We start from the raw sequence: 23,935 nt of genomic DNA, 5'->3' as shown, positions 1-23,935 counted from the left end.
CGAGCGCCTTATCCACCTGGCCATCGCCGGGCCCCGCGTATATGAAATAAGTATTATTAAACGTATTTCACTAATGGGCTACAACTCTTCCCCACCTCCCACCGGTGACTAAGTGGTAAGCTTGAGAGCTTATATTGCCAAACTTAGGGGCTCAGTCGGTGGTCACAGCACAGATAGACATTATGTGCTTTTATGCTAACGGCAAGGCAAACAAAGGAATGTGCTACATTCATTTGCAAATTATTAAAAAGGAACCAATGTGCTACATTCGTTTGCAAATTACTGAAAATTGACAGAGTACCAAGATTGACGAATTTTCTGCTTTTTAGAGACCCTCGAGAGGAAGTTTCATGAAAATTATCAAGTTACGTTACGAGTTACGTGCGCTGTGCCCACCGCTAAGATCAAACGTCAAATTTTAGTGTTTACAAGCCCCCAGGGTTATCGCTGAGTCAGCGGAATACCAGTCACCTCTAAGACCAAATAGTGAAATATATATTCACGTATACGTTAATGAATAAATAGGCTTAGAAGTGTTAATAAAAATAGTGCGATCTTGGTCATATCGCAGAAAACTGCTGTGAAGACCAAAATGTAAACATTATTTGACTGTAACACGATAATAATTTTTGTGATTAATAATATAATTAAAACCTTTATGTCCACTCACATAAAACAGTCATTTATCAGAGTTTTTGAAAGATCTTTATGTTGCTCATGGGAGAGTTTATTTTTATGAATAAGAAGACTAGTGTAATTATTACCAAAATCAAAACTTTCTATTGTTTTACCTTAATTTTCTCTTTGCATTCAGTGATATTATCGATAATAATTAACGAATGAATACTATGATTCTTTTTTCGATAATTTACAATATTCGTTTAAAAATCGTTTGACTCTTAAACCCTTAATGGTTGAATTGATAAATCCTTGGCCGTAGTTTTTGTTTTGTTCTTATTGTATCAGCTATGAACCTATTTTGTATAGTGGTTCATGTAATTTTGAAATTAAAAAAATAGATATTATTTTGTTGAGAAAGGACATCACATTTTGATAATTCTTTAATATGTTTAGGCGTGATATTTTCTTGATATACCACATAATATACCACATAACTTGAAGGTGTTAGTATTTGTAGATTGAATGAACCCTAGTTACTTGCATAAAGCTGTAATATAAAATTGAAAATTTATATTCTTGTTCAAACTTTTACACTAACAAAACGTTAGGTATACCAGTATTGTAACAGTTTCTTAGAATACTCACCAGCAAAGCAAATTAGTTTCAAAGTTTAGTTTCGGGCTGTCATGTGAATTCCATATTCTATTTTATATTCTATAGCCATGTAGATTTTCAAGTTTATAATGGTTTGCTATTTTTTTTAGATTCATGAATGGGAGTAAAATGTATAATATATATTTCCGAAGTTTCATCTTAATTTAAATATTGTTCCAAGATAGAATACAATCAACTAACTCTTCATGCCTTGTTTTACACTTTGTCCTTTAGATGTTAATTAATAGAGAATGTAATATGTGCTTACTACATTAAGCTTACACTTTCTTGACCAAATTGTGTAAAGGTACGGAACTCCTTTCGAAACCGATTTAGGATTTGATCTTTTACATTTCAGTTATATAAAAATATACTCAATTTCTGTTTGGAAGGGCAATAATTTAAATTAAATGCCTTCCATTTTATCTAAAGTGGTTCAAATAAGTTTGCTTAGTAAACCCGAAAATTCATAATTCATGGTAAATGATATATCAGGTCGTCTGCACATAGCCATATTGAACTGATAGGCTAGAAATACGACTGCTAGTCAACAGCATCAATCGTCAACTCTCGGGCTGCTCTTGTCTGAGCGAATAGTAGGACTTGACTATCACTTTTACAGTACACCCGTAGTGTGGAGCGTATGTTTTGCAGCTACCGAACGTAAACCATGAATTCTCGGATTCAAAATCCGGGCACACTTACCACTAAGCCATGGCCATCTCTAGTACCATTCAAAAATGGATCATTGTAGAATATATATATATATGTCAAGACATGAGAATGTTACAAACCACAAAGCGTCACAAAGCTTATTATTGTGAATTTTCTTATTTTGTACTTCAGCAGGAGGATGACTACCAACCACCATCCTGCATTTTTCACCCTGATGGCAATGTCATCTTTTACTGGATGGTGAGTTGAATATCCAGTTTCGTATAATCGTACCAGAGGCACTCATATATTGTTGTTGCCAAAAAGTGCAGCCACTCTTTTAAAGTTGTTAACTGTGGTTGGTTGTCTTGATTTGCGAGACGTGAGTCTTGAACTCTATGAATGATGTGAAATAGAAAGTATTTTGTTATGTTGTTAATTTCATATGTTTATTTAACGAATATCAGTCGTTTCTATATTGTTTCTTTTATCTTGGGTTAATGTTAGAAATATCTGATATCTCTGTGTTTAAATATGTGATTCACGAAATAATTTCTCGTGTTTCAAACTGTTCAAAAAGTTCAGAAACTTGTATCACTTCGAATCCGTGACATAATTGTAATCTTAAGAAAAGTTTAACTAGAAAGTAGAGAATGGTTAATAATGTAAGTGTTATAAGCGGTGTTTGGAATATTTAACATTATCTCCACAGCAATCGTTGAATATGACTTAGAATATGACTTTCAAACGTAAATAATTACATTTTAAGAAGATTGTAATACAAACAAACAAGCTGATTAAACAGGACAAAAGAGAGTCAGAAAATAGTGATGACGATGTGTAGAATGAATTGTAAGAGAAGATTGATGACTGTTATCTAAGTTAATAATGAAACGAGGACTCCAAAAGTAAAATGTAACAAAGTGAGACTGAACAAAACTCGCTACTGGATAGAGCTCGCTAATAATAAACATTAACAAAGGATTACTGACAAAAATAGGGATCAGGCAGGAATCACCGAGATTTTTAGGGTAGTAGAAAAATAACATTGTATAAATTGACTGGCTGAAGACCTCTGAGATGAAATGTCATAAGCTAATTGCTGAGTAAATATCCCTAGAGTAATGATCACATAGCAAGAGAGAGAGAATGAACAAAACGGATTTATGGAGTTAGAAACTATTAACTGGATAAATACCCCGTTAACATTAAAAGTAGCAAACTTAGATTGAGTGAAGCGATATAGTAGATGAAGATATTAGTGCAAAGCATAACAGAAAAATAAAACAAAATATACAAGTGGATGAGGGACTCATATCTTGGAAGATGTAGCTAGGGGATCTTATAATGAAAAGGATGGCTAAAGATTTTTGCAATACATGGGGTAGTAGAGTGGTAAATGGACAATAACACCCAAAACCTTCAAATAATAAGAGTACTGGAGGGAATAAAAAGTGGGACAAGGATACGAGATAAATGTGTTATGCTATAGAAATTACAAGTGAATATATAACTGACAAAACTAATGAATAACGGGAACCAATGCTCAAAAGTAATAATTGAATGAAGGTTTTACGATGGACATGAAAAAGAATAATACAAAAGAGACGTTAAAGACGAGATATAATGAATGTTTTATGTAATGAGGATGACGAGTTAATTAGAAAAAGACGAAACCAACAACGTTGGTTTACAAACACTGGCAGGATAAAACAGAAATCATGAAAAGACGTAATGAACGTATTCATTGATGGAAAATGATTTGAGCTAATATACCCAACATACTGGTATACTGGGAACTTGGTTTTTAGGCAATAGCAGTTGAGTACGAACTAGAGAACAAAATTGAATGTATATAGGATTATCAAGATACACAAAATGGGGATGAACAAGCACTACAGTCCTGTTGGTAAGGAAAAACAAACCTGCTATTGATAATTAAAGTTGGATATATATAAGACAATATATATTTTTTTAAAACTTTTGTTGTTGTTTTCTGAAACATAACTGCATTGCTTTAATCATTTAGGGACTTGTCAGTGTTACCGTTGTGTACAATATTTGGGTTGTGATTCTAAGACTGGCCTTTCCGGAACTAGGAAATGAGGTAAAAATATTTTATAAAATTAACTTTAAAATCTATCGACGTAAATCAAAGCTATGCTGTCAATAATTGTGGCATTGAGACATTTTATTCCAGAAAGTCGAAAATATTTTCTTTAAATATCAGTTTTCTGTTATTTACTTGTATAGAAAATGACTCAGAAAATAGACATAAATTTAAATATTTTACTAGATTTTTCATATTTTCAGAACTAGTTGTTTGACGCTTTGTCATAACTATTGCAGCCTTCAATTATTTAAGATTATTTTTATTAACTTCATGTATAAATTTATCTTTTCAGTCTACAGCTCAGTACATCTTTTCACTTGACACAGTTTGTGATCTCATTTACCTTTGTGATATCGGAATCCAGTTAAGGACAGCATATCTTGGGGATGGCATTCCGGTAAGTAATGTAGAAAGAAACGTCAAAAAATGAAATAAGTACACAAAAACGAGGGTTAGGGAAAACATGAAAGACTGTTTAGAAGAAAATGGTGAAATCAGATAAGGAAGAAAGAAAAAAAGCAAATGTAATCAGTTGAATAAGAAAACATATAGATTAAAATAAACCGATGAAAGGGTGAGAATATCTGGAATTCGAACCCGTGACCCTCAGATTGTGAGGTAAGCACCCTAACCACCTGGCCATATCGGGCCCGTAAGAAAAGGATTAAATTGGAAACAAGGCAGAAAAAAGACAAGAATGAAAAGTGAATAAAAAGAAAGAAGAGAAGTAGAAACATGAAGAATAAAGATAAAGGGACGGGGAATAGTAGATGAACTAAAAAAGAAAGAATGTATAAAGGAGCAAAAGAGAAAATGATGAAAAAGAAGGAGAGATATAGAATTGAGTAAAGAGAAAAGAAGTAGAGTAAAACTAACGGTGAAAAAGAGATGATAAATGAAACAGGTTATAAAGAAATACAAAAAACGCCTATTAAGAACTCAATGTTGAAAAAACATGGCAAGGAATAGGAAATTTTTGAATAAATAAGAAGAAAAGTAATATCTAGAGACAACCAAGAAAACAAGAAAGACTTGAAATACTCTTAAATTATTTTACCCAAATATAGAAGCGTTATACTGTCAATAAGTAAAACGAAATAAAAAAAAACAATTAAAATAACGCAAGTATTAAATTTTAGGCATGTCCAGGACAGAAATAAAAAGGTTAGGCAATATTCGTTATTAACATAATATCTTACGCTGGGTAAAATCGCATAAAATAATTGGCAGAACACAACTAAACAAGGGTATTAATTCTTCCGTTTGCGTAGGGTATAAACACAACAATTTCTTAATTGCTCAGTATCATCATATCTCTTCATGGGATACTAAAACTTGGTTAACTATGCGTACAAAATTTCAGTAACTTGTACAAAAAGCAAACAATCGGACAAGCGAAAACTAACACGGAAGTATCCAGATTCGTTAATGTTGTCATGGAGAAGATTGTTTGTTTTTGAATTTTGCGAAAATCTACATGTGTGCTGTCTGCGCTAGCCGTCCCTAATTTAGCAGTGAAAGGCAAGAAGGAAGGCAGCTAGACATCACCACCCACTGCCAACTCTTGGGCTACTCTTTTACCAACGAATAGTGGGATTGATCATCACATTATAACTTCCCCACGAGCATGTTTGGTGGGACGACGGATTTCGAGTCAAACGCCCTAACCACCTGGCCATGCTGGGCCGTCATGAAGAAGAAGCAGGACACTAGTTGAAGCTAGAATGTTATCAGATGGTGTATTGTTGCTATGGTAACATTATCACGAAAGAAAGGAAAGCTTCAAGAGTAAATTTAACCAATGACTGTTAATCTCTGTTTAGTAAACACTACGGAATTTATTGATTTTATATTAAAGCACTTAATTTGTTTTGGCGAAACCGGATATTTTCTTTAAATTACACCTTACTCAATCTCGACTTATTGACTCGTTCTTTCGTAGCAAGCACCAAATATTGAGTCTTTTCTATGGAAACTGTGACTTAGTAGAATGGTCAGATAAGCTTTATTTAAACAGTCTTTTTTGTGCTTGTTTTTCTTTTTCTATAGTTCACGGTCTTCTTGTTATCATCATTTGGCTTTACATAGTTTAGAAAATCTACATTTATAGATTTACGGAAAAATTTTTCAAAGATTTTGAACAGTTTTTTTTTTTAAAGATATGATTACACTTTTCACATTCTTCTCAATCTTTTGAAGAGTTTGAGTTGGAGAAAATTTGGTGTCGTATATTTCTAAAAGTTTCTCAGAGTAGGAGAACCAGATCTTTATTTTAGAGTTCACTGAGAAGATTGTAAAGGTTCCTGAATTGAAGAAAGAAATGTTGAATAAAGTACAAGCACCCACCGCCAACGTTTGGGCTACTCTTGTTTGTAGAAATAATGGGATTTGACTGTCACTCTTATGGCGTACCCAGGACCCCAAAGTACAGAGTGTGTTATTGCAGCAACTGGAAGCGAATCAAGAACCCTCAGATTTACAGCCCGGGCATGCTAGATACTAGACTACGCCCGAACTATGGAGAAAAGAAACAGTGATGAAAGCAAATAGAGAAAATTAAGTAATCGTTATTGATAAAATCTTATAAGCCTTCATTATACAAGCATCTAATCCCCCCCCCCACCCCAACAGTGAAATACGCTATCCAGTTGTGACGTGTTTAAAGTTCACGTGGATGTTTCCTTACGGTTTTAAAATATGCGTCATACCGTGACGTTCTTTCTCCTGATGATTCTGTCTGAAACCTTCTATAACTCTTAATTATCTTAACCAATTTTAGCCGTTTTTATATTTCTGTAATTACCGAGTCGAATATCTCTGTCTGGAAAATATTTTGCAAATAACAGTTAGCCTGAAGGAGAAATGAGATGAAATCCTGATTAAAAACGTTAGATAGATAATGATGTAAAAGAAGAAAACTAGCATGTGTGTTTATTTCGTACTTTATGTAGGTTTAGAGTGTAAATTATTCATGAATAGAAAAATGAAAGTGCTACAACAAGCTCTCACAGTTTATTTTAAATGTATTGCACAATAACAAAAATTTATCATATTTTCGTTCGTTTAATGTTTTCATTGTATATTCTTGTTAAGTATAAAGATGTACAATGAACTATATGTTATTTGCCCACCGCAGGGATCGAACCATAATATAAGCCTTATAAGGTTTCAAACTCACAACTCAACCATCAGGGGGTCTCAATGCGTTAATATAATTTATACGTTTACATATATTACCAAAGGGCAATTTTTTTTTAATTTATTAATTTACTGATTAAGATAGATGAGATGTATGCTTTAATGAATGCTTTAACCTTCTGTAGGTGTTCGATCCTACCAAAATAAGAAAACATTACACCACCCAGTCACTGTTTGTCAGAGATATAATTGCCGTTTTACCAACTGAAACATTTTGCAGGATTATGTCAGGTAAGATATGATACCAGTTTTGTGTATAAAAATATATCTTAGAAGACATTATTCTCTCTTTTTATTCACATGCATATATACTACTACTAATAACTACATACATACATGCATGCTTCTACAAGACTAAATCAGACAGTGCTCTCGTTTAAGGTCACTTTTCACCATGCTCTACAAGGGTAAATGAGACGTGGCTTCCGTGTAAAACCACTTTTGATCATGGTCTACAAGCTCTCGTGTAATATTACTTTGATCATGATCTATCAGACAAGATGAGGCAAAGTTCTCCTGTAAGTTCACGTCATTTCTCTGTGATGCTACAAAACTAATCGAGACAGAATTGTCTTATTAGGCCACTTCCCGTATGTTACAAGATTAACTGAGTGACCACTCTGATGTAAAGTCACTTTCATTGTAGTGCTGCAAGACTAATTTAGAAAGCACTGTCGTGTAAGATCACGTTTCTCCATGATGATACCAAACCGATAGAACAACATAACCAAACCAAAAAAGTTTACCGTCACATTGTTTTTATGTTTCTATAAAAATAAACAAATCAAAATATTATGTCTACAAAAATAAGAAATATTATATTTGAAGAAATACATTTTTATTTCAACTGCCAATTGCAAACATATATATGTGATTGTAACCAGAATAATCTGTAGCCTCCGAGTTTCTTAAGAGTGATTTTATATTTAAATATTTAAAGCTGATTTTGGTCACTACAACTGATGACGCACTCACAATAGCTCGAAGTTTCTGTAAAATTAATAATCAAGTAAGGCTATACAGCATAATAATATTCTATGTTATAATCTCCCAAGATATTTTGTTGTTTCAATCGCGGTATCCTCCCCAGTTCTGAGGGTCGACGACAATGGTTCAGCATTGTTTTCTGTTCCTTACAGCCTGCACTAACTTTCCTAATTCAAGCTCTTCCTCTCTAATCCATGCTCTAAATCTTCAAGCCAAGTGAGAATCTCTTTTCTTTCTGCGTGTTACTCTTCTTTAATTTGACCCATTGGAATCTTTGCCAATCATCCTTCACATCTAGTGATACGTTCAAACTAGTGCACCTTCCATTTCCTATGATACGTTCAAACTAGTGCACCTTCCATTTCCTATGATACGTTCAAACTAGTGCACCTTTCATTTCCTATGATACGTTCAAACTAGTGCACCTTTCATTTCCTATGATACGTTCAAACTAGTGCACCTTCCATTTCCTATGTATATAAATATATATAAATAAATAAATAGCTCACAAACTATTGATTACATTAATTGCTAATAAGCGGTTAAATCAACACAATAAAATAATAATAAATTAAATATCGCAATAATGTTATCGTTCCAGGTTGTCAACTTATAATATTATACATATATATTTTTATCTTTTTACTTCTTCAGTACTTTTTCTCTCTATGTAGTTGATCTTTATGATTCGCCTATAACACCACATTTCTAGTTGCCGTTTTGCAACAGCAAAACCTATGCATTTAAATAAATGAAAACATCCATTAATTGTATCTTTAAGAAATGTTATTGAAATTCTTTGATTTATCAACTCAGCAATTTTAGCTCTATATTTCTACTTGTATACCCACACTGGAAAAGATATACCATAGCAGTTTAACAAAGTTTAAATGACTGGTACTTTTGTTCTTCGTTGAAATGATCATGTTTTCACATTTCGAAGATTGTACGAAATAGAAACGTTTATTAAAATAAAAAAATGTGCTATTTATATTTACTTTCAGAAGTAACACACATTCCGAAGCATTTCTTATGTACATGCGGTGGTGGTAAGTATTCTTGTGTTTGCGATTCTTGTCTCATTAAATTTATATATTTTGATTTATGTTTGAATGTTTTGATGCTGTCGACTAAGGGCTGAAACTCAAATAAAGCTAACAGTAATAGAGAATTATAAGCAACTGATCCAAACGCAAGAATAGTGGTCAACAAGTAATATTACACTTTATCTATAGAAACTATAATTAAGTAATAGGTCAGAAAGAATAACACTTGATAACTGTTTTTACCTCAGCAACTTTATACCTCTCCACATCTTTTTTTTTTAGTTGCTGTTTCTGGTTTCTAGACGAAATATAATTATTATTTTTATCTTCCTATGTTTTACTCTTCGAGAAGCGTTGCTTAAGGTAATATAATGTCCATGTATGTTAGTATAAATGGTTATGTTATTGTCAAGTGAAATAACTAAAATTGTTATTATATATATTTTTATTACGAAACTATGATTTATTTTAAGACTAAATGTTGCCGTTTGAAATTCTCAAAAGCGTTAATGCATGTATTTACGTATCTATTCAATTAAAAGAACAATGTGTGTCAGTCACTCCATGCGTGCATGCGTGTTAGCTCACATGGAAACCCAATATTTTTATTAGTTAATTGTACAGTGGTACTTTTACGTTTATATGAGTGCAAAAGTGAACTACGTTTAATGTGCATTGTTCTATACAAGTGCAAAACTACAGCATTTATAACAGTTACTTTAGTGACATAAACAGACATCAAGGAAACACATTAAGTTAATTATTTACCTTACCGTGCCTTATAAACAACGCAATACTATTGCACTTCAATAAAAATTCCAACAGGTGTCTAAAATCGACAATTTGCTCTAAAGTTTAAATATGATTCTTACGCGAAGCACGAGTTTACCTGCTATATTATCTATTGCAAATAGACTTAATAGTCACTGCCCCAACTTCATTCATTTTCGATGTTCTAAAGCTAACATATTGCTCAAAAGAAAATAAGTACAAGTTTCAGGTGATATACAAATGCGATTTAGACATATAAACACAAAATTAAAAAAAAAGCAACACAAAAACATGTCGACAGTTGGTTTTTACACTTCTTCATACCACAATTTAAAAAAATCACTATTTCGTAAATATTATACGTTTCCAATTATCTCATTATATATATAAAAAAATCGATCATTAGGCCTAAAGTTTAAATACGCATGGTACGCGAAGAACCAGTTTATCCGCTAGGGGAATAAAATATTGCACCGTTTCCGTTATTGGGGTTGGTGGATCCGAAGCGTTGCTTATACGTTAGGGAGAAGTAAAAAAAGGGTTCATAACATTATGTAAGAAAACAAACTAAGCGACAAATGAATACAGTTGGTTTTTACACTTCTTGAAACCATAAGTTTAAAAATTCACTACTTATAACGTTGCTTTCTCAAGAGTTTGACAAGGAAAACATCTCAAGATCTCAGTCAAAGATGGCGATTATCCAGAAAGCCAAGGTGTTTATACAAAAATGTTATATACAGAGATATATTTCGTTTATAGTCATTCCATCTTTTTACACTTATTTACTTTAAATCTAACAACTCCATATTCTGATTAGTAGGCTTTTGTTTCATTCATGTCCAACTATATAATATAACAACAGCATTATTTAAAAGATTTATCTGTTTAAAACATATACCCTTCTCACATATATAGTATTCTACTTAATAATGCTGAATAAATAATATATATATATATATATTTGGAGTTTCACTAAACTGGCACAGCATACGCTTCATATGCTGGAGATCAAAAATTCCATACCGTCGATATCAATTTTGTTTCTAATTTGTTTTCATGAACAATGTTTCAGTAGTCAAATATTTTTAGTAACAGACACGAATTTATTTCTTAGTCTATTCTGTTACAACCCGAGTGAAGTTGCTTGTTTTTTTCGGTTTTTCTATAACAATCAAATAATAGGGATAACGGTTCTATGACAAATACATTAAAATCTTTTTATTATCTAGTTATGATTTTTTCAAACTATTGACTCATATTCAAATTATCGATTTGGTTTGATTTTGTTATTCTTCAGAACAAAGCTACACAATGGGCTATCTGTGCTTTGCTCACCGAGGTTTAGCGTCTTAAGCCTGCAGACTTACCACTGAGCCACTGAGAGGCTTCATATTATACAAGATCGTAAAAACTTGACCCAGATACAAAATCCGTTTCTACCATGTAGCTGTAAATCTAGTTTTGTGACTACTATACAAGCTTTACTTTATATTTATTTATTTCAAAACATTTTGAACTTGGTTTTTAATTTTTATTTAAAAAATCATTACTTATTTATGTATTTTGAAGGCTAACTTATGCTATATATGTGAAAGGGTATTCAGTTTGGTATATGTAAAAACTCTTAATTTTTAATCATACAAATAACTACCTACCACTAACGAGAGAATTCTGCAAGCCTACTTTCACGTTGGCTACATGAGAAGTTTGTTTGAAGTTAAGTACAAAGCAACACAATGGGCTATCTGTGCTCTGCCCACCACGAGTATCGGAACCCGGATTCTAGCGTTGTAAGTCCGCAGACATACCGCTGTGCTACTGGGGGGCAGGCTACATGAGAAAGAAAAAGTGATGACAAATCAAACTTCGAGATATTATTTTGATATTCTGGTTCGAAAAATGCTCTTAATATTTCCTCTATACACTTAAAGATGCTGAAAATGCATCTACTTTTATAAAAGAAAGTTATATTGATTTAGATATAATACTACATTTACTATGTAATAATCACAAACTCACTTTAGAGGTAAACAAGTCTGAATCGTTTTTAAGATTACAACTATTATCTAAGCATGTCTTTGTTTTATCTCGTTTTTATTCATAACCTTTTATCTGTTAAAAACTTGTGTGGATTATTATAATTTATAGTAATGCTGATTTTGCAAAGTGTCAAACATTTAAAGCCAGATATAAAAATCAAAATAAGACACTTGATAATTTTCAACGTTTACAAGAATAAATATGAAACCCAATATCGAAAGAACAAGACTAGGCTTCCTATACTTTCACGACTTCTTCATAACTTACCGAACACCAAGGTGAAGCTGTTTCATAACAAAGTGGTGAATAGGTCTCTAATAGCTTCTAATGAAGAGTTACGTGGTGAAAAAATAATTTATACATATTTATTAGTTGTTATAGATCATTTTGTAATTTATTCATTTCTTACAATCGAAACAGCAGCCAATGGTTTATTTTTTTTGCATATTCAGCACGATTGACTAAACTTGCAAAGTTTCATGCTCCCTACAAGTTTTACGACCTTTTAGACAGGTAAGTTACATTCGTTTTTTTTGTTGTTGTTTTGTCTTCTACAGTTGAATCACGGTCAGTTACAAAAACGAACTAAATATTAAATTAATTGTAAAGATAAGTTTAAAATTATCTTTTACAATAATCTATTCTTAAAATTTTAATATCAACAACCAAAATAGCATTATTTGAACGATATTATTTCATTTGTTTGTTTTGCCATTTTGTTATCATTAAAAAGTCTCAATTTTATTTTTCAGGGAGCAGAAGTTAACAAGTAGTCATTGGAAAAGTATCAGATTAATCACATTTCGGATAATCAGCCAACTGGTTATAGACTATCAGCCAACTGGTTAAAGATTATCAGCCAACTTATTAGACTATAAGTCCATGTTTCAGAATATCAAAAAAAATTGTTTAAAAAATAATTCTAATGTCTAAAAGAAATATAACATACATATGACTATTGGCTTTTTGTTTAAGATTTCAACATGATCCTGTTGAAATTTTTTTCACTTTGGACTCATAAGCGGTGTCATGGCAGTTCTAAAGTTTAAGCAAATTAACTAGAAAAAAACAGAATCAAAATCATTTTACATCAAGTAGTTTTTGTTTGGGGGGGGGGGGTTGCATAATCACTCAAAGGCCAAAACAGAAAGGTAGAAAGCTTGAGTTCCACTTCTTTTGTCTCACCACTGCGAACTGCAGTAACTATGAGAAACAAAAACTAGAACAATTTTAATTGACATTTGAATGTTTGTAATAAACCCTGAAGTGTAGCAATGGTCAGATTTCGTTCTATTAACCCAGAATATTTGAGCTGGGAAAGCTCATAGAATGTTTATAATTCCTTTTTAATTAGAGAATGGTAATTTTATATGCGGTTGTAGTATATTTGTACAATAGTAGGTACCTTTCTGTATACAATATAAAACGTAGTCTGAGATAAATGTCTTCAAGTGAAATCAAACATCCTGATTTACATCTTTTTATTTTTTGCACGCAGCCGCACGAGCAATCCTAACGGGATCAGAGCTTTTCGTCTCACCCTCTCATTAGTAACCGTAATTCACTGGATAGGGTGCCTTTATTACATGGTTTCTGAGGTATGAAAAAAGTCTGTTTTGTTAAATCATGTGAGAACTATGTAACTAAAAACCAGATTTGCAGTTATCTAGTGTGGAAAACTAAGAACAAATCAATGTGTACTAGTAACTTCTATTTTGTTGTAAATCGTATTGTTTTAGTTTCAATAATAAAAGCTAGAATCCAGAAACAAAATAGTTTATCTGGATAAGCGAATAGAAAGCTATATGTACAAAGTATATAATTTTGGTGCGAATTGTTAATTTTATTATTATTGCTTTACTTGTATGTGTTTATCAATATCGTGTGTTTCCAGTACGAGGGTCTTGGTTCGACTGGATGGGTGTACACAGATGATCAAGACAAACAACGGTTATTCAGGTGTGTGTAAATATATATTGAATAAAAACATTCATTCCTTTACTCTATAAAAATCGTTTTAGTGCGTATTTACACTCAAGTCATTTTCCAATTGAGAAAATAAGTTATCTCTTTTTCTAGTTACCGAGAACCACATAGCGTGTAATTAACGAAACATCAATTTCACAGCAAGTCTCCATAACTGAATGAGCTACTCACTTTCAGTACCGTTATTTTAAATCTATATACTTATTATCTGGTGTTGTTTTGTTCCATTCATCGATTTCTGTAATTCTGCAAACAAAAAAAATAGCTTATTTCTTCGGTTATATATATATATCTGTCTCTGTTGATAAGGTTTTTTATTTTCACAACTTCTACTTGTTCGACTAAATTTATTAGAAAATTTGACCAGTTGATTAGTTAGTTATGAATGCTAAGACCACAACAACTAACAATCTCTTTTTCCAATGAAAAAAGAAATGACCATTTATAACCTATCATTGTGAATAGGAATTTGGACTCAAGTTGAAAATGTTCATCAAACTGACCTTCGGGAAACAATGACAAAAAAGGACTCTTCTTCATGTACACTATACTTGTGTCTTTTTATAAAACAAAATTACTCTGTTATTTACATTTACACAGAGAATAATCATTAATTCCACGTTCTACTGTACTACGACTAGGCCATCCTGTCAAAACAATATCCTTTAATCAACTGGAATTATGACGCTGAAAATAAAATTTAAAAAGTATTACAGTAAAATTTGAGAAGTGTCATAACAGAATAACTTTGGCGTGCTACAGACTATTAATGCTTCATGAAGCATTTCAGTCTGATGAATGTAATCTTAATCTGTTGTAAAAACTGTAGGGTGTAACAAACTTTCTAACAAACTATTACTATTTATGCTTCTTGAGGGGTGCCATCCTCAGGAAATACCTTACTGTTCCTCTGTTTTAAAAATATATTTTTTGTGTTAATCTCTTAAACTTCATTCATAGAAGGGTCTGAAGAATGAAATGCTAGCTTATATGTATCATATACCTTTCAACATAATATCCAGCCTTCAAACGAGTTATGTTTGGAAAATTGTCTTTCCATAAAGTTCACATAACGACACCGATCGGTTTCACGAGATAAAACAATTCCTCTTACTGTTTAGGCTACAAAAATGAAACCATGTTTCAGAATAACTTGGATGCTTTTTGAATACTTTCCACAAATTGAGCTGCTAAGCTTCAGTTGCTTGACATGTCCTGTGCAAACATTGCGTCTTAGTTAGCTTTTCATTTCTTTCTTTTCCTATACTGATGACATTCTAATTAAATTTGCGAATACGAACACCACGTAATTCATAAATCTGATATGTCTTTTTTACTAAAAATGTAGCATTTTTCATCACATTTAATTGCAATTTGTAGAGTGTTTACTGAAGTATGATATACAAATTTAAAAACTAAAAAATTCCGTTTTAAAGAAAAGGCATATTTTGTAAAATATATTTTTCATAAATGGGACTGTAATCATAAAGAAAGCATAAAGTTCTGACAGGTATTTTTCTGACCGAATACTATATTTTTATTTAAACATCACGCTTTACAACTATAGAGATAATAAAAACTTGTGAAATGCAAGATAGCATAATCATATAATCTTACTTAATGGAGTGCGCTGTGCTCCTGCTGCTTATTTATTCGGAAAACTTCTGTTCTATTGCAAGAAATTCCGTCCAAGGACTAATCAGAACGTCTTTTTGTTTACGAATGCATAGGAGACCAGGAATTGTTTTGTGTGCAAAGTGTAAAATCTATGTGCAAAGTGTCAAAAATAATAAACATAGAATAATGAGAAACACGTGGATATACCAAGTAACTAGTTTAGACCAGAAGCACAATGCATTCTAACTGTATGTCATGATGTAAAAGACTGTTTGGTTTAAATATTAGTGATTAATTTATATTTGTGAGTGAATATTTTATCATTTTTAAGTTTTGTTACAATAAGAGTTAAAAGCAGACGATTGTAGGAGGGTTTGTTAATAAGAAATTGGTGTCTAGAATATAGAAAGTGGCCAGACGACGATGTAATAAAGATATCAATAGCGTGAGACGAGCGGGAAGCAGCAGACAGACAGTATTAGACAGATAAATGCAAAGAGAATATAGTTGGTGTGAAGTTAAGTAACGTAAAAATGATAGGCCTAACGTTTGATATATATATATTAAAGTGAAATTAAGAGTGGAAAAAGAAATAAGAAAAAATAAGTTTATTCCGTCAAAGCCAAATTCTAAAGTAATTGAATCAGCCTGAGTACACTTTGACAAAAGGAGCATAGGATCTTCAGAAGAAAGAAGTCCACAATAGTAAGACAATCACACCAGACTAATATTGCGATAGTATTAGAAAAAATAGTTCGGCTTGTCAACTGAGATTCTAAAGTAATTGAACAGTCCCAAGTGGACATTTGACAAGAAGAGGAGAACTATACATATACTGATATAACGTTTACAATATGCTTATATTCTCTATAGTGTGAATACTTTATTGTACATACGTTTAACTTGTTCCGAATATATATATTATGTAAAACAAGTGAAGTGTGTGCTGTGTATTCATCGTTAAATTTATCGCTAACAAGTCACAGACACCTACTGTAGAAGAATCCTAAGCCCAACAACTACATAGTATATATTTATACTATTAAGAAATATAAGTAAAAGCCATTTATTTCGACAATTGGCAAAAAAAACAACCAGAACCCATATACATATGTGATATTATTTTTTAAAATCTGACACTGTAAAGCAGTTACAGTGAGATCATAGTGGTCGTATATCAATCGTTATCATGATTAATAGCCTATACAATGTGCTAAGTCTAATACATAATTATTTTATATTATTAAATGCTAACCGCCAATTAGTCCAGACTTGCGTTTCGGCTTCTAATCTAATGCCGTTCTCAGAGCATTCCTGAGAAGGACAGTTAGGATAACACGGGCCAGGAGTCAATCCTGGTCTTGCGAGAAAGACATATGTATCATCCAATTGGCTGGGCTTTCACCCCACGTAGGACTTCGTTACCCATATGGTATGGATGACGTCAAGAAACGTTTCCATTTTCTGTTTGCTCTGTGTAGGATCAGTTAGTTGGATGAAGACGGATTTCTTACCTTTGTTATTTCATTTGATTATATGATCTTCTCTGAGATGATGACCTATTACAGATAGATCGATATTACGTATATATATAATTCTATTGTTCTCCTAAATTCAGACTTTCGATGATCTTTTTGTTTCTTCAAAGTATTGGATTCCACATTCATAGTGGATATTGTAAGTTGTGTTTTTGTATTGTGTTGGGGCTTCTGGATACTGTTCTGATATTATGATACTTGCATATGTTTCTCTGCAACAAAACACTTGTTGCATGTTTAACTTGCATTTCACTTTGATGTATGAAATAGTTCTAACTAAAAGAAAAATAGCAGTTGCTAAGGTACGGTTTAAACACCGCAAGTATTAAAGCCCAATAAGTAAAATATTTGTGATAAGAATTACTTGTACTGCAGCTGTTGTTGATTTTTTGGCATTCTTCTTAATGTTTCCATTACGGATTTCAATCCAGAGGTATGTAAAATAGAATTTCGATATATTTAACAGATTTTTTATAAACTATCGAAAAACGGCTAAAGTTCGCACACAAGGCTACTGACTCTAAAGAAGACCTCTTAAACTTTATTTGGTGTTTAAAATGATGCACGGTGTCTGTCTTTCTGTCAATAACATAAAAATACTTGGTCTTGGTGTATACATGGTTTGAATTTTTCCAGACAAGCAAGTCGATTCAACAGTGTGGAATCTTTTTTAAAACTGTAGACAAATAAATAAATATTGTTTTTCCTCAATTATCAAAAATGCAAAAAGTTATTATAAGTTTCCGACATTAGAACTCAAACATTGTCGGAAAATACCTGAAATTACAATCACCCAATTTCGTAGCCACTCATACCTCTAGCTATCCAGTAGCACAGCGGTATGTCTGCGGACTTACAACGCTAGAATACAGGTTTCGATACCCGTGGTGGGCAGAGCACAGATAGCCCTTTGTGTAGCTTTGTGCATAACTACAAACAAACAAGCATACCTCTAGATATTTGTACCTATATAGAGATATGGAAGTGCCGCAGCATTGTAATCTGTTGAAAACTTCGATTCACAGGGGATGTACGTAATTTCTCGTATTTTTCCAGTTTTGCATTATTATGGGGTCCGTTGTAATCTATCTTTGTTTAACACATATACAATTATTACACTCATTATTTAATTATATATGTTCATTAATTCGTATTAAATGTTCAATACAAAACTACCAAACATTCCACTCGATTATCAAAACTACTACCGTTTTTGAGAAATCAATGAAAATAATCTTTGTTTCTTGTTAAAATTCAGAAAGTACGTCGTCTGTCTTTACTGGTCCTCAATGACGTTAACGACAATTGGAGACTCCAGTCCACCCGAGACAGACTTGGTGAGTAGGTTTAATTAAACTTCAACTGTAAATAAGACTTTATCATGCTAGCGTGACATTCTAAGAAGCACTTAATAATTAAGAATAATTTACCCTGATCTTGCAATATAATACAAACATGTGCCGTGGTGGTAGGGCTTCTGATTTACACCCAAGTGGATTTGTAGTAAAACACTAAACTAGATTATGTTGATAGGACTTCTGAGTCACACTTGGTCTTGTAGTAAAACGCCAAACTGGATTATGTTGGTAAGACTGCTAACTTACACCTAAGTGGAATTGTAGTAAAACGCCAAACTGGATTATGTTGATAGGACTTATGAGTCACACTTAATTGGTCTTGTAGTAAAACGCCAAACTGGATTATGTTGGTAAGACTGCTAACTTACACCTAAGTGGAATTGTAGTAAAACGCCAAACTGGATTATGTTGGTTGTAAGACCGAGCACACTAGGCACCAAACAAATAATAGGTGTGCACTTTAGTTGTCTACTACTGAATTTTGTGTAATACGAGAACAAACTCATATCAAGTTAATTTAAATAGGCTAAAACTTTATAATTGCGTGACTGAAAACCTCTAACTTACATAAAAGCCAGTGTGTGTCACATCACGTCATGCTTGATTTCTCAAAATAGGAGGAGTCATAAAAGCCAAAATGCATTTATTCAGATAGAATAATTCGATTACTGTCTGTCAATTACGATTTTAGTGACAGGGCTGCAAGTGGACCTTGAGGAGAGTGGTACCGTGAAACCTTATAAGTGTAGCGAGTGTTGGTATAATAAGCCTAAAGTAAAGACGTAGTGTGGAATCACCTAGCCTTGAACCAAGTGCATAAAATTTATCATGAAAATAAAAATATCGATTCAATTTTAAATTAAAATCGTTTCTAAATTAAGCCATTTTCTTTTGTATCACCAAGTGTTAATAAAAAAACAAACCTCTTTAATCAACGGTAACTCTAAGTTCAATACATAGACTAACAACAATATAAGGTTACACTTTTGTTGCTATGCAACATAACATAAAAGCCATTGTTGGAACATAGTGTTATCAAAACGCACTGACTTTTCTATATATTAGAAGTGTTAATCTGATTTTTACCAATATTTAATCTATGAATACTCCACGAATTCATTTCATGAATGGTCTAACTTTTGATTGGCTAACACAGGAACTTACCGATGTTTGGTTGCCTCGACTGCACTTTTCTGCCTCTTTGTTGGTCAAACTTGATTTCGCAAAATTTATTTATTTCGGTTAGGAATAAAATGTGAGATTAGGGGATACTATGTGGTGGGGGTGAGGCGGTCGATCTTACCCTGTTATTTTTGACGGGCTATACGCTAGTACGAAAATGTTTCTCAGGTTGAAAATTATTTTAGAAAGCTTTCTCCCAAAAATATTCAAAGTCATCTAAAACGTCTCCAAATTTTTTAAGTTATATTGTGTTTTTGTACTACTTGTGTTTAGAATAAAAAAAACGTTTCGGTGTTTTGGTTCCTCTTAAAATTGTACGTTTTTCTGCCGCAGGAATATGTTTTCACAGGCATTACCTTTCTCATCGGAGTTTTCGTATTTGCCACCGTAGTGGGAAATGTTGGTGACGTCATCTCAAACATGAACGCAACTCGACAAGACTTCCAGGCTAAGTAAGTTTTCTCCCTAATTCTAAGACAAGACATGAATGTAACATGTATTTAAACTCTCAGTTAGATTAAGACATCTCTAAAACGGGTGGGCGTAGTTATATAATTAATTTACCGTGTGTTCATAATCATAAATGACTATAAAAATTGAATAATAATTTATTAAGATGCAATTAAGATAACTATCTAGAGATAGTTAACATATTTCCACATCATAGCAAAAACTGCTTAACACGTTTTCACATTACATAAAGAAACATTAAACACATTACCACATCACAACATGAAACGCTTAACACGTTTATAAGTCCCACTAAGAAACAATTAACACGTTTCCACATCATAGCAAGAAACAGTTAACATGTTTTCACATTACATAAAGAAACATTAAACACATTACCACATCACAACATGAAACGCTTAACACGTTTATAAGTCCCACTAAAAAACAATTAACACGTTTCCACATCATAGCAAGAAACAGTTAACACGTCTTCACATTACAACAAGAAACAGTAACGTGGTTCTACACCACAATAAGAAACAGTCAACGTGAGTTCTACATTACAACAAGGACCAGTAACGTGGTTCTACACCACAATAAGAAACAGTTAACGTGAGTTCTACATTACAACAAGGACCAGTAACGTGGTTCTACACCACAATAAGAAACAGTCAACGTGAGTTCTATATTACAACAAGGACCAGTAACGTGGTTTCACATAACAATAAGAAACAGTCAACGTGAGTTCTACATTACAACAAGGAACAGTAACGTGGTTTCACATAACAATAAGAAACAGTCAACGTGAGTTCTTCATTACAACAAGGACCAGTAACGTGGTTCTACACCACAATAAGAAACAGTCAACGTGAGTTCTTCATTACAACAAGGACCAGTAACGTGGTTCTACACCACAATAAGAAACAGTCAACGTGAGTTCTACATTACAACAAGGACCAGTAACGTGGTTTCACATAACAATAAGGAACAGTTAACGTGAGTTCTACATTACAACAAGAAACAGTAACGTGGTTTCACATAACAATAAGAAACAGTAACGTGGTTCTACACCACAATAAGAAACAGTTAACGTGAGTTCTACATTACAACAAGAAACAGTAACGTGGTTCTACACCACAATAAGAAACAGTCAACGTGAGTTCTACATTACAACAAGGACCAGTAACGTGGTTTCACATAACAATAAGAAACAGTTAACGTGAGTTCTACATTACACAAGAAGAAACTTGAAGTTAATGATAAATATAAGTTATTTTCCTAATGATTCTATTCAATACCCGAACTTGTTAATTATCAAATATTAGCTGTAGTCGTTAAATAACTTCCCATGTAAAACAGGTGGAGTTAAAATCAGATCAAAAAGAGGAAATTCCATTTTTTCTTTAAGAGAGCCACGTAGGCGGCGGATGCTATTAACTGACTGTCGTTCTTTTGGGCAGTAGTTCTAAATTGGAGACGCCTACACCTGAATCTTAAGGTCTCTGACCTTTTCTTTTAATCTGCGTGTTGCATAAGATGACTTTTGGTTAACAATATCAAATCAAATATTCTCATCATCATAAGGTCCATTCCAATAATTACGGCCATAAGATTAGCTTCTTTAACTATGGTTAATCCCATTGAAAGGTGATTTTCAGTACTTGCTGTGTTTAAGATAAAATAGAAAACAACAACATTTATGTCATATTCAATGAATAAAAATTACCAACAGCGTATGATTTTTATCATATTTAATAGCTAGCTTGTTCAGTGTGAAATATCATTTAGTATTTGTGGCGATACTCAGGACTTCTTTATGTTACTTCTTGTTTGTTGTGTTAGGGAGATTAACCTTTTCATTTTTACTTCTTACAGAACTATATGATTAGGATTAGGATTTCTTATTATTTGTTTAAAATAACTGACATAATGGTTCCACGGCTGTTCGTTTTCTTATTTATTGGACTGACTGATTTTTGTTATTTGAAAAAAAAAATCATTACTGTAATAAAATATTAAAGCCTAAAGTATCGTTAACAGGAAGGATACGTAACTGATGAATCACTGCAGTTAACTCTTTACATGTCTTTGTTTTATGATTTGACATACTCTTAGTTAGGCGGATTTATAAAATTAGCTGTATCTATTATTGGGTTAATCTTAAATGTTTAGTTCTGATTTGTGTAGGTAGGTGGCTTTAATCGAGGATTAATTATAATCATTGAAAGACAATTGTTGAACTGGTGTGTAGTCAATTCACTTGGCGATTTTGTTCAATGGCACGAGATTTAATGTCAGGATAAAATGCAAATAAAACAATTCGATAAAATACGCAACTTTTATCAGATTTCTTCATTTTAATGCAGCAATATTAAAACTTTATAGACAAAACTAATTTATTTATATTTGTTACACGACACAAACGTGGGTAACTGCAAGCCGATTAACGGATACTTTTAAAGTTTTAACGTATTAAACACCTATTTGAGAACACGAATGTCTTGCGAAAACTAAAACATCTTATAACAGTGTTGAATTAGATCTTTAGGAACAGTCCGCCCTGAAAGACACTACGTGAATAAATGGAGCAACAGTAATAAGGTGTGAAAGTGCTCATTAGATTGTTGTTTCACTCACACACACATGGGGGCGTTGGAGTTGTAATTATATTAAACCAATCTAAGCCTAGTGCTTGAGAATTTGTAAAGAACACTTCCGATAATACTGCAAAGCGAAACGTGGAGTATATTTAATATTTTTTTCCATGAAGTTTCCATGGTCATTTAAATACTGTTTGTTATGTTCCTATTACTTCAGCTTCCACTACAGAAACTAAACAGTGATTTTATATAATACTAATTGAATCTACTTTCGATTTCCACTATACTACATTGCGCTAACATTTACAGGATATTTGGAAATTATAATATTTTAGCCACTAGAAAGTAAAACCAGTGTGACTGGAATATTTCCATCACTCCAGCTCATTTTTATACAATTCAGACATCTGATGGTCCGTAATTTATCTAAAATGTAAATGTATTGGACTTTCAGCCTTCTTTTGTAAATAAACACTAGGTGGCATACCCATTCAACGCAAGAGGAAGACATGAGAGCTTTGGAGGGGTGACATGAGGGTTCATATGCGAAATCTAATCCCTCTTTGTTACTTTTCAGTGGGGGGCCTAAGGTTACCTTACAGGTTTGGTGACAGTCAGTCGAGCGTTTCGTCAGTTATAAACGAACACAACCATACAAAGACACACACACACAGTCTCTAGTCAAATACTGCATGGTCCTGATTGGTAGATATGGATTTACGTCTTTGTAGTTCGCGACATTTCACTTCAACAAGAACTAAGTCCTAAGGTATTCTCTAATAGTCTTAGGAAAGAGTCGTTTTCTTGACAAGTTGCTACGTACTTCCGTAAAGTGTCCTGTACATTCTAGATAGGATTAAAGTCCACTGTACCACTCCATTCATCCAATCTTCTCCTTAAGAAATGTTTAGCAATGTAGGAGTAGGCGTTATAATATGTTAGACTGAAGTCCGAGACAGTTACATCAGTTGCGTTAGCCTAAAGGATCTCGGGACGCAGTCTCTTCTATAACGTGTAGCACTGTGGTACCATTTCACTTGGTGTGGAAGTCATTAACTCCTCTTCATCTTTACTTTTATTCCTGCCCACACCATTCATTCACCTACAATGATTT

General features: G+C 32.8%; 1 protein-coding gene across 1 annotated transcript in view; it reads left to right on the top strand.

Annotated features, from left to right (window-relative positions):
- LOC106478283 (cyclic nucleotide-gated cation channel alpha-3-like) overlaps positions 1-23,935 on the top strand; it is a 60,130-nt gene that overhangs the window by 16,964 nt on the left and 19,231 nt on the right. The window contains exons 4-13 of the mRNA XM_022381905.1: positions 2,122-2,190; positions 3,959-4,036; positions 4,335-4,439; positions 7,366-7,471; positions 9,232-9,276; positions 12,540-12,600; positions 13,586-13,685; positions 13,982-14,046; positions 18,487-18,565; positions 20,102-20,220. Of these exons, the coding sequence (XP_022237613.1) occupies positions 2,122-2,190; positions 3,959-4,036; positions 4,335-4,439; positions 7,366-7,471; positions 9,232-9,276; positions 12,540-12,600; positions 13,586-13,685; positions 13,982-14,046; positions 18,487-18,565; positions 20,102-20,220 (827 nt within the window). The remainder of the gene's footprint in view (positions 1-2,121; positions 2,191-3,958; positions 4,037-4,334; positions 4,440-7,365; positions 7,472-9,231; positions 9,277-12,539; positions 12,601-13,585; positions 13,686-13,981; positions 14,047-18,486; positions 18,566-20,101; positions 20,221-23,935) is intronic.

This window comes from Limulus polyphemus, unplaced genomic scaffold (genome assembly GCF_000517525.1).
Source record: "Limulus polyphemus unplaced genomic scaffold, Limulus_polyphemus-2.1.2 Scaffold10, whole genome shotgun sequence".
NCBI classification, from domain to species: Eukaryota; Metazoa; Arthropoda; class Merostomata; order Xiphosura; family Limulidae; genus Limulus; species Limulus polyphemus.
Note: the sequence above shows the minus strand (reverse complement) of the source record. Positions and strands in the feature narration are given on the sequence as shown.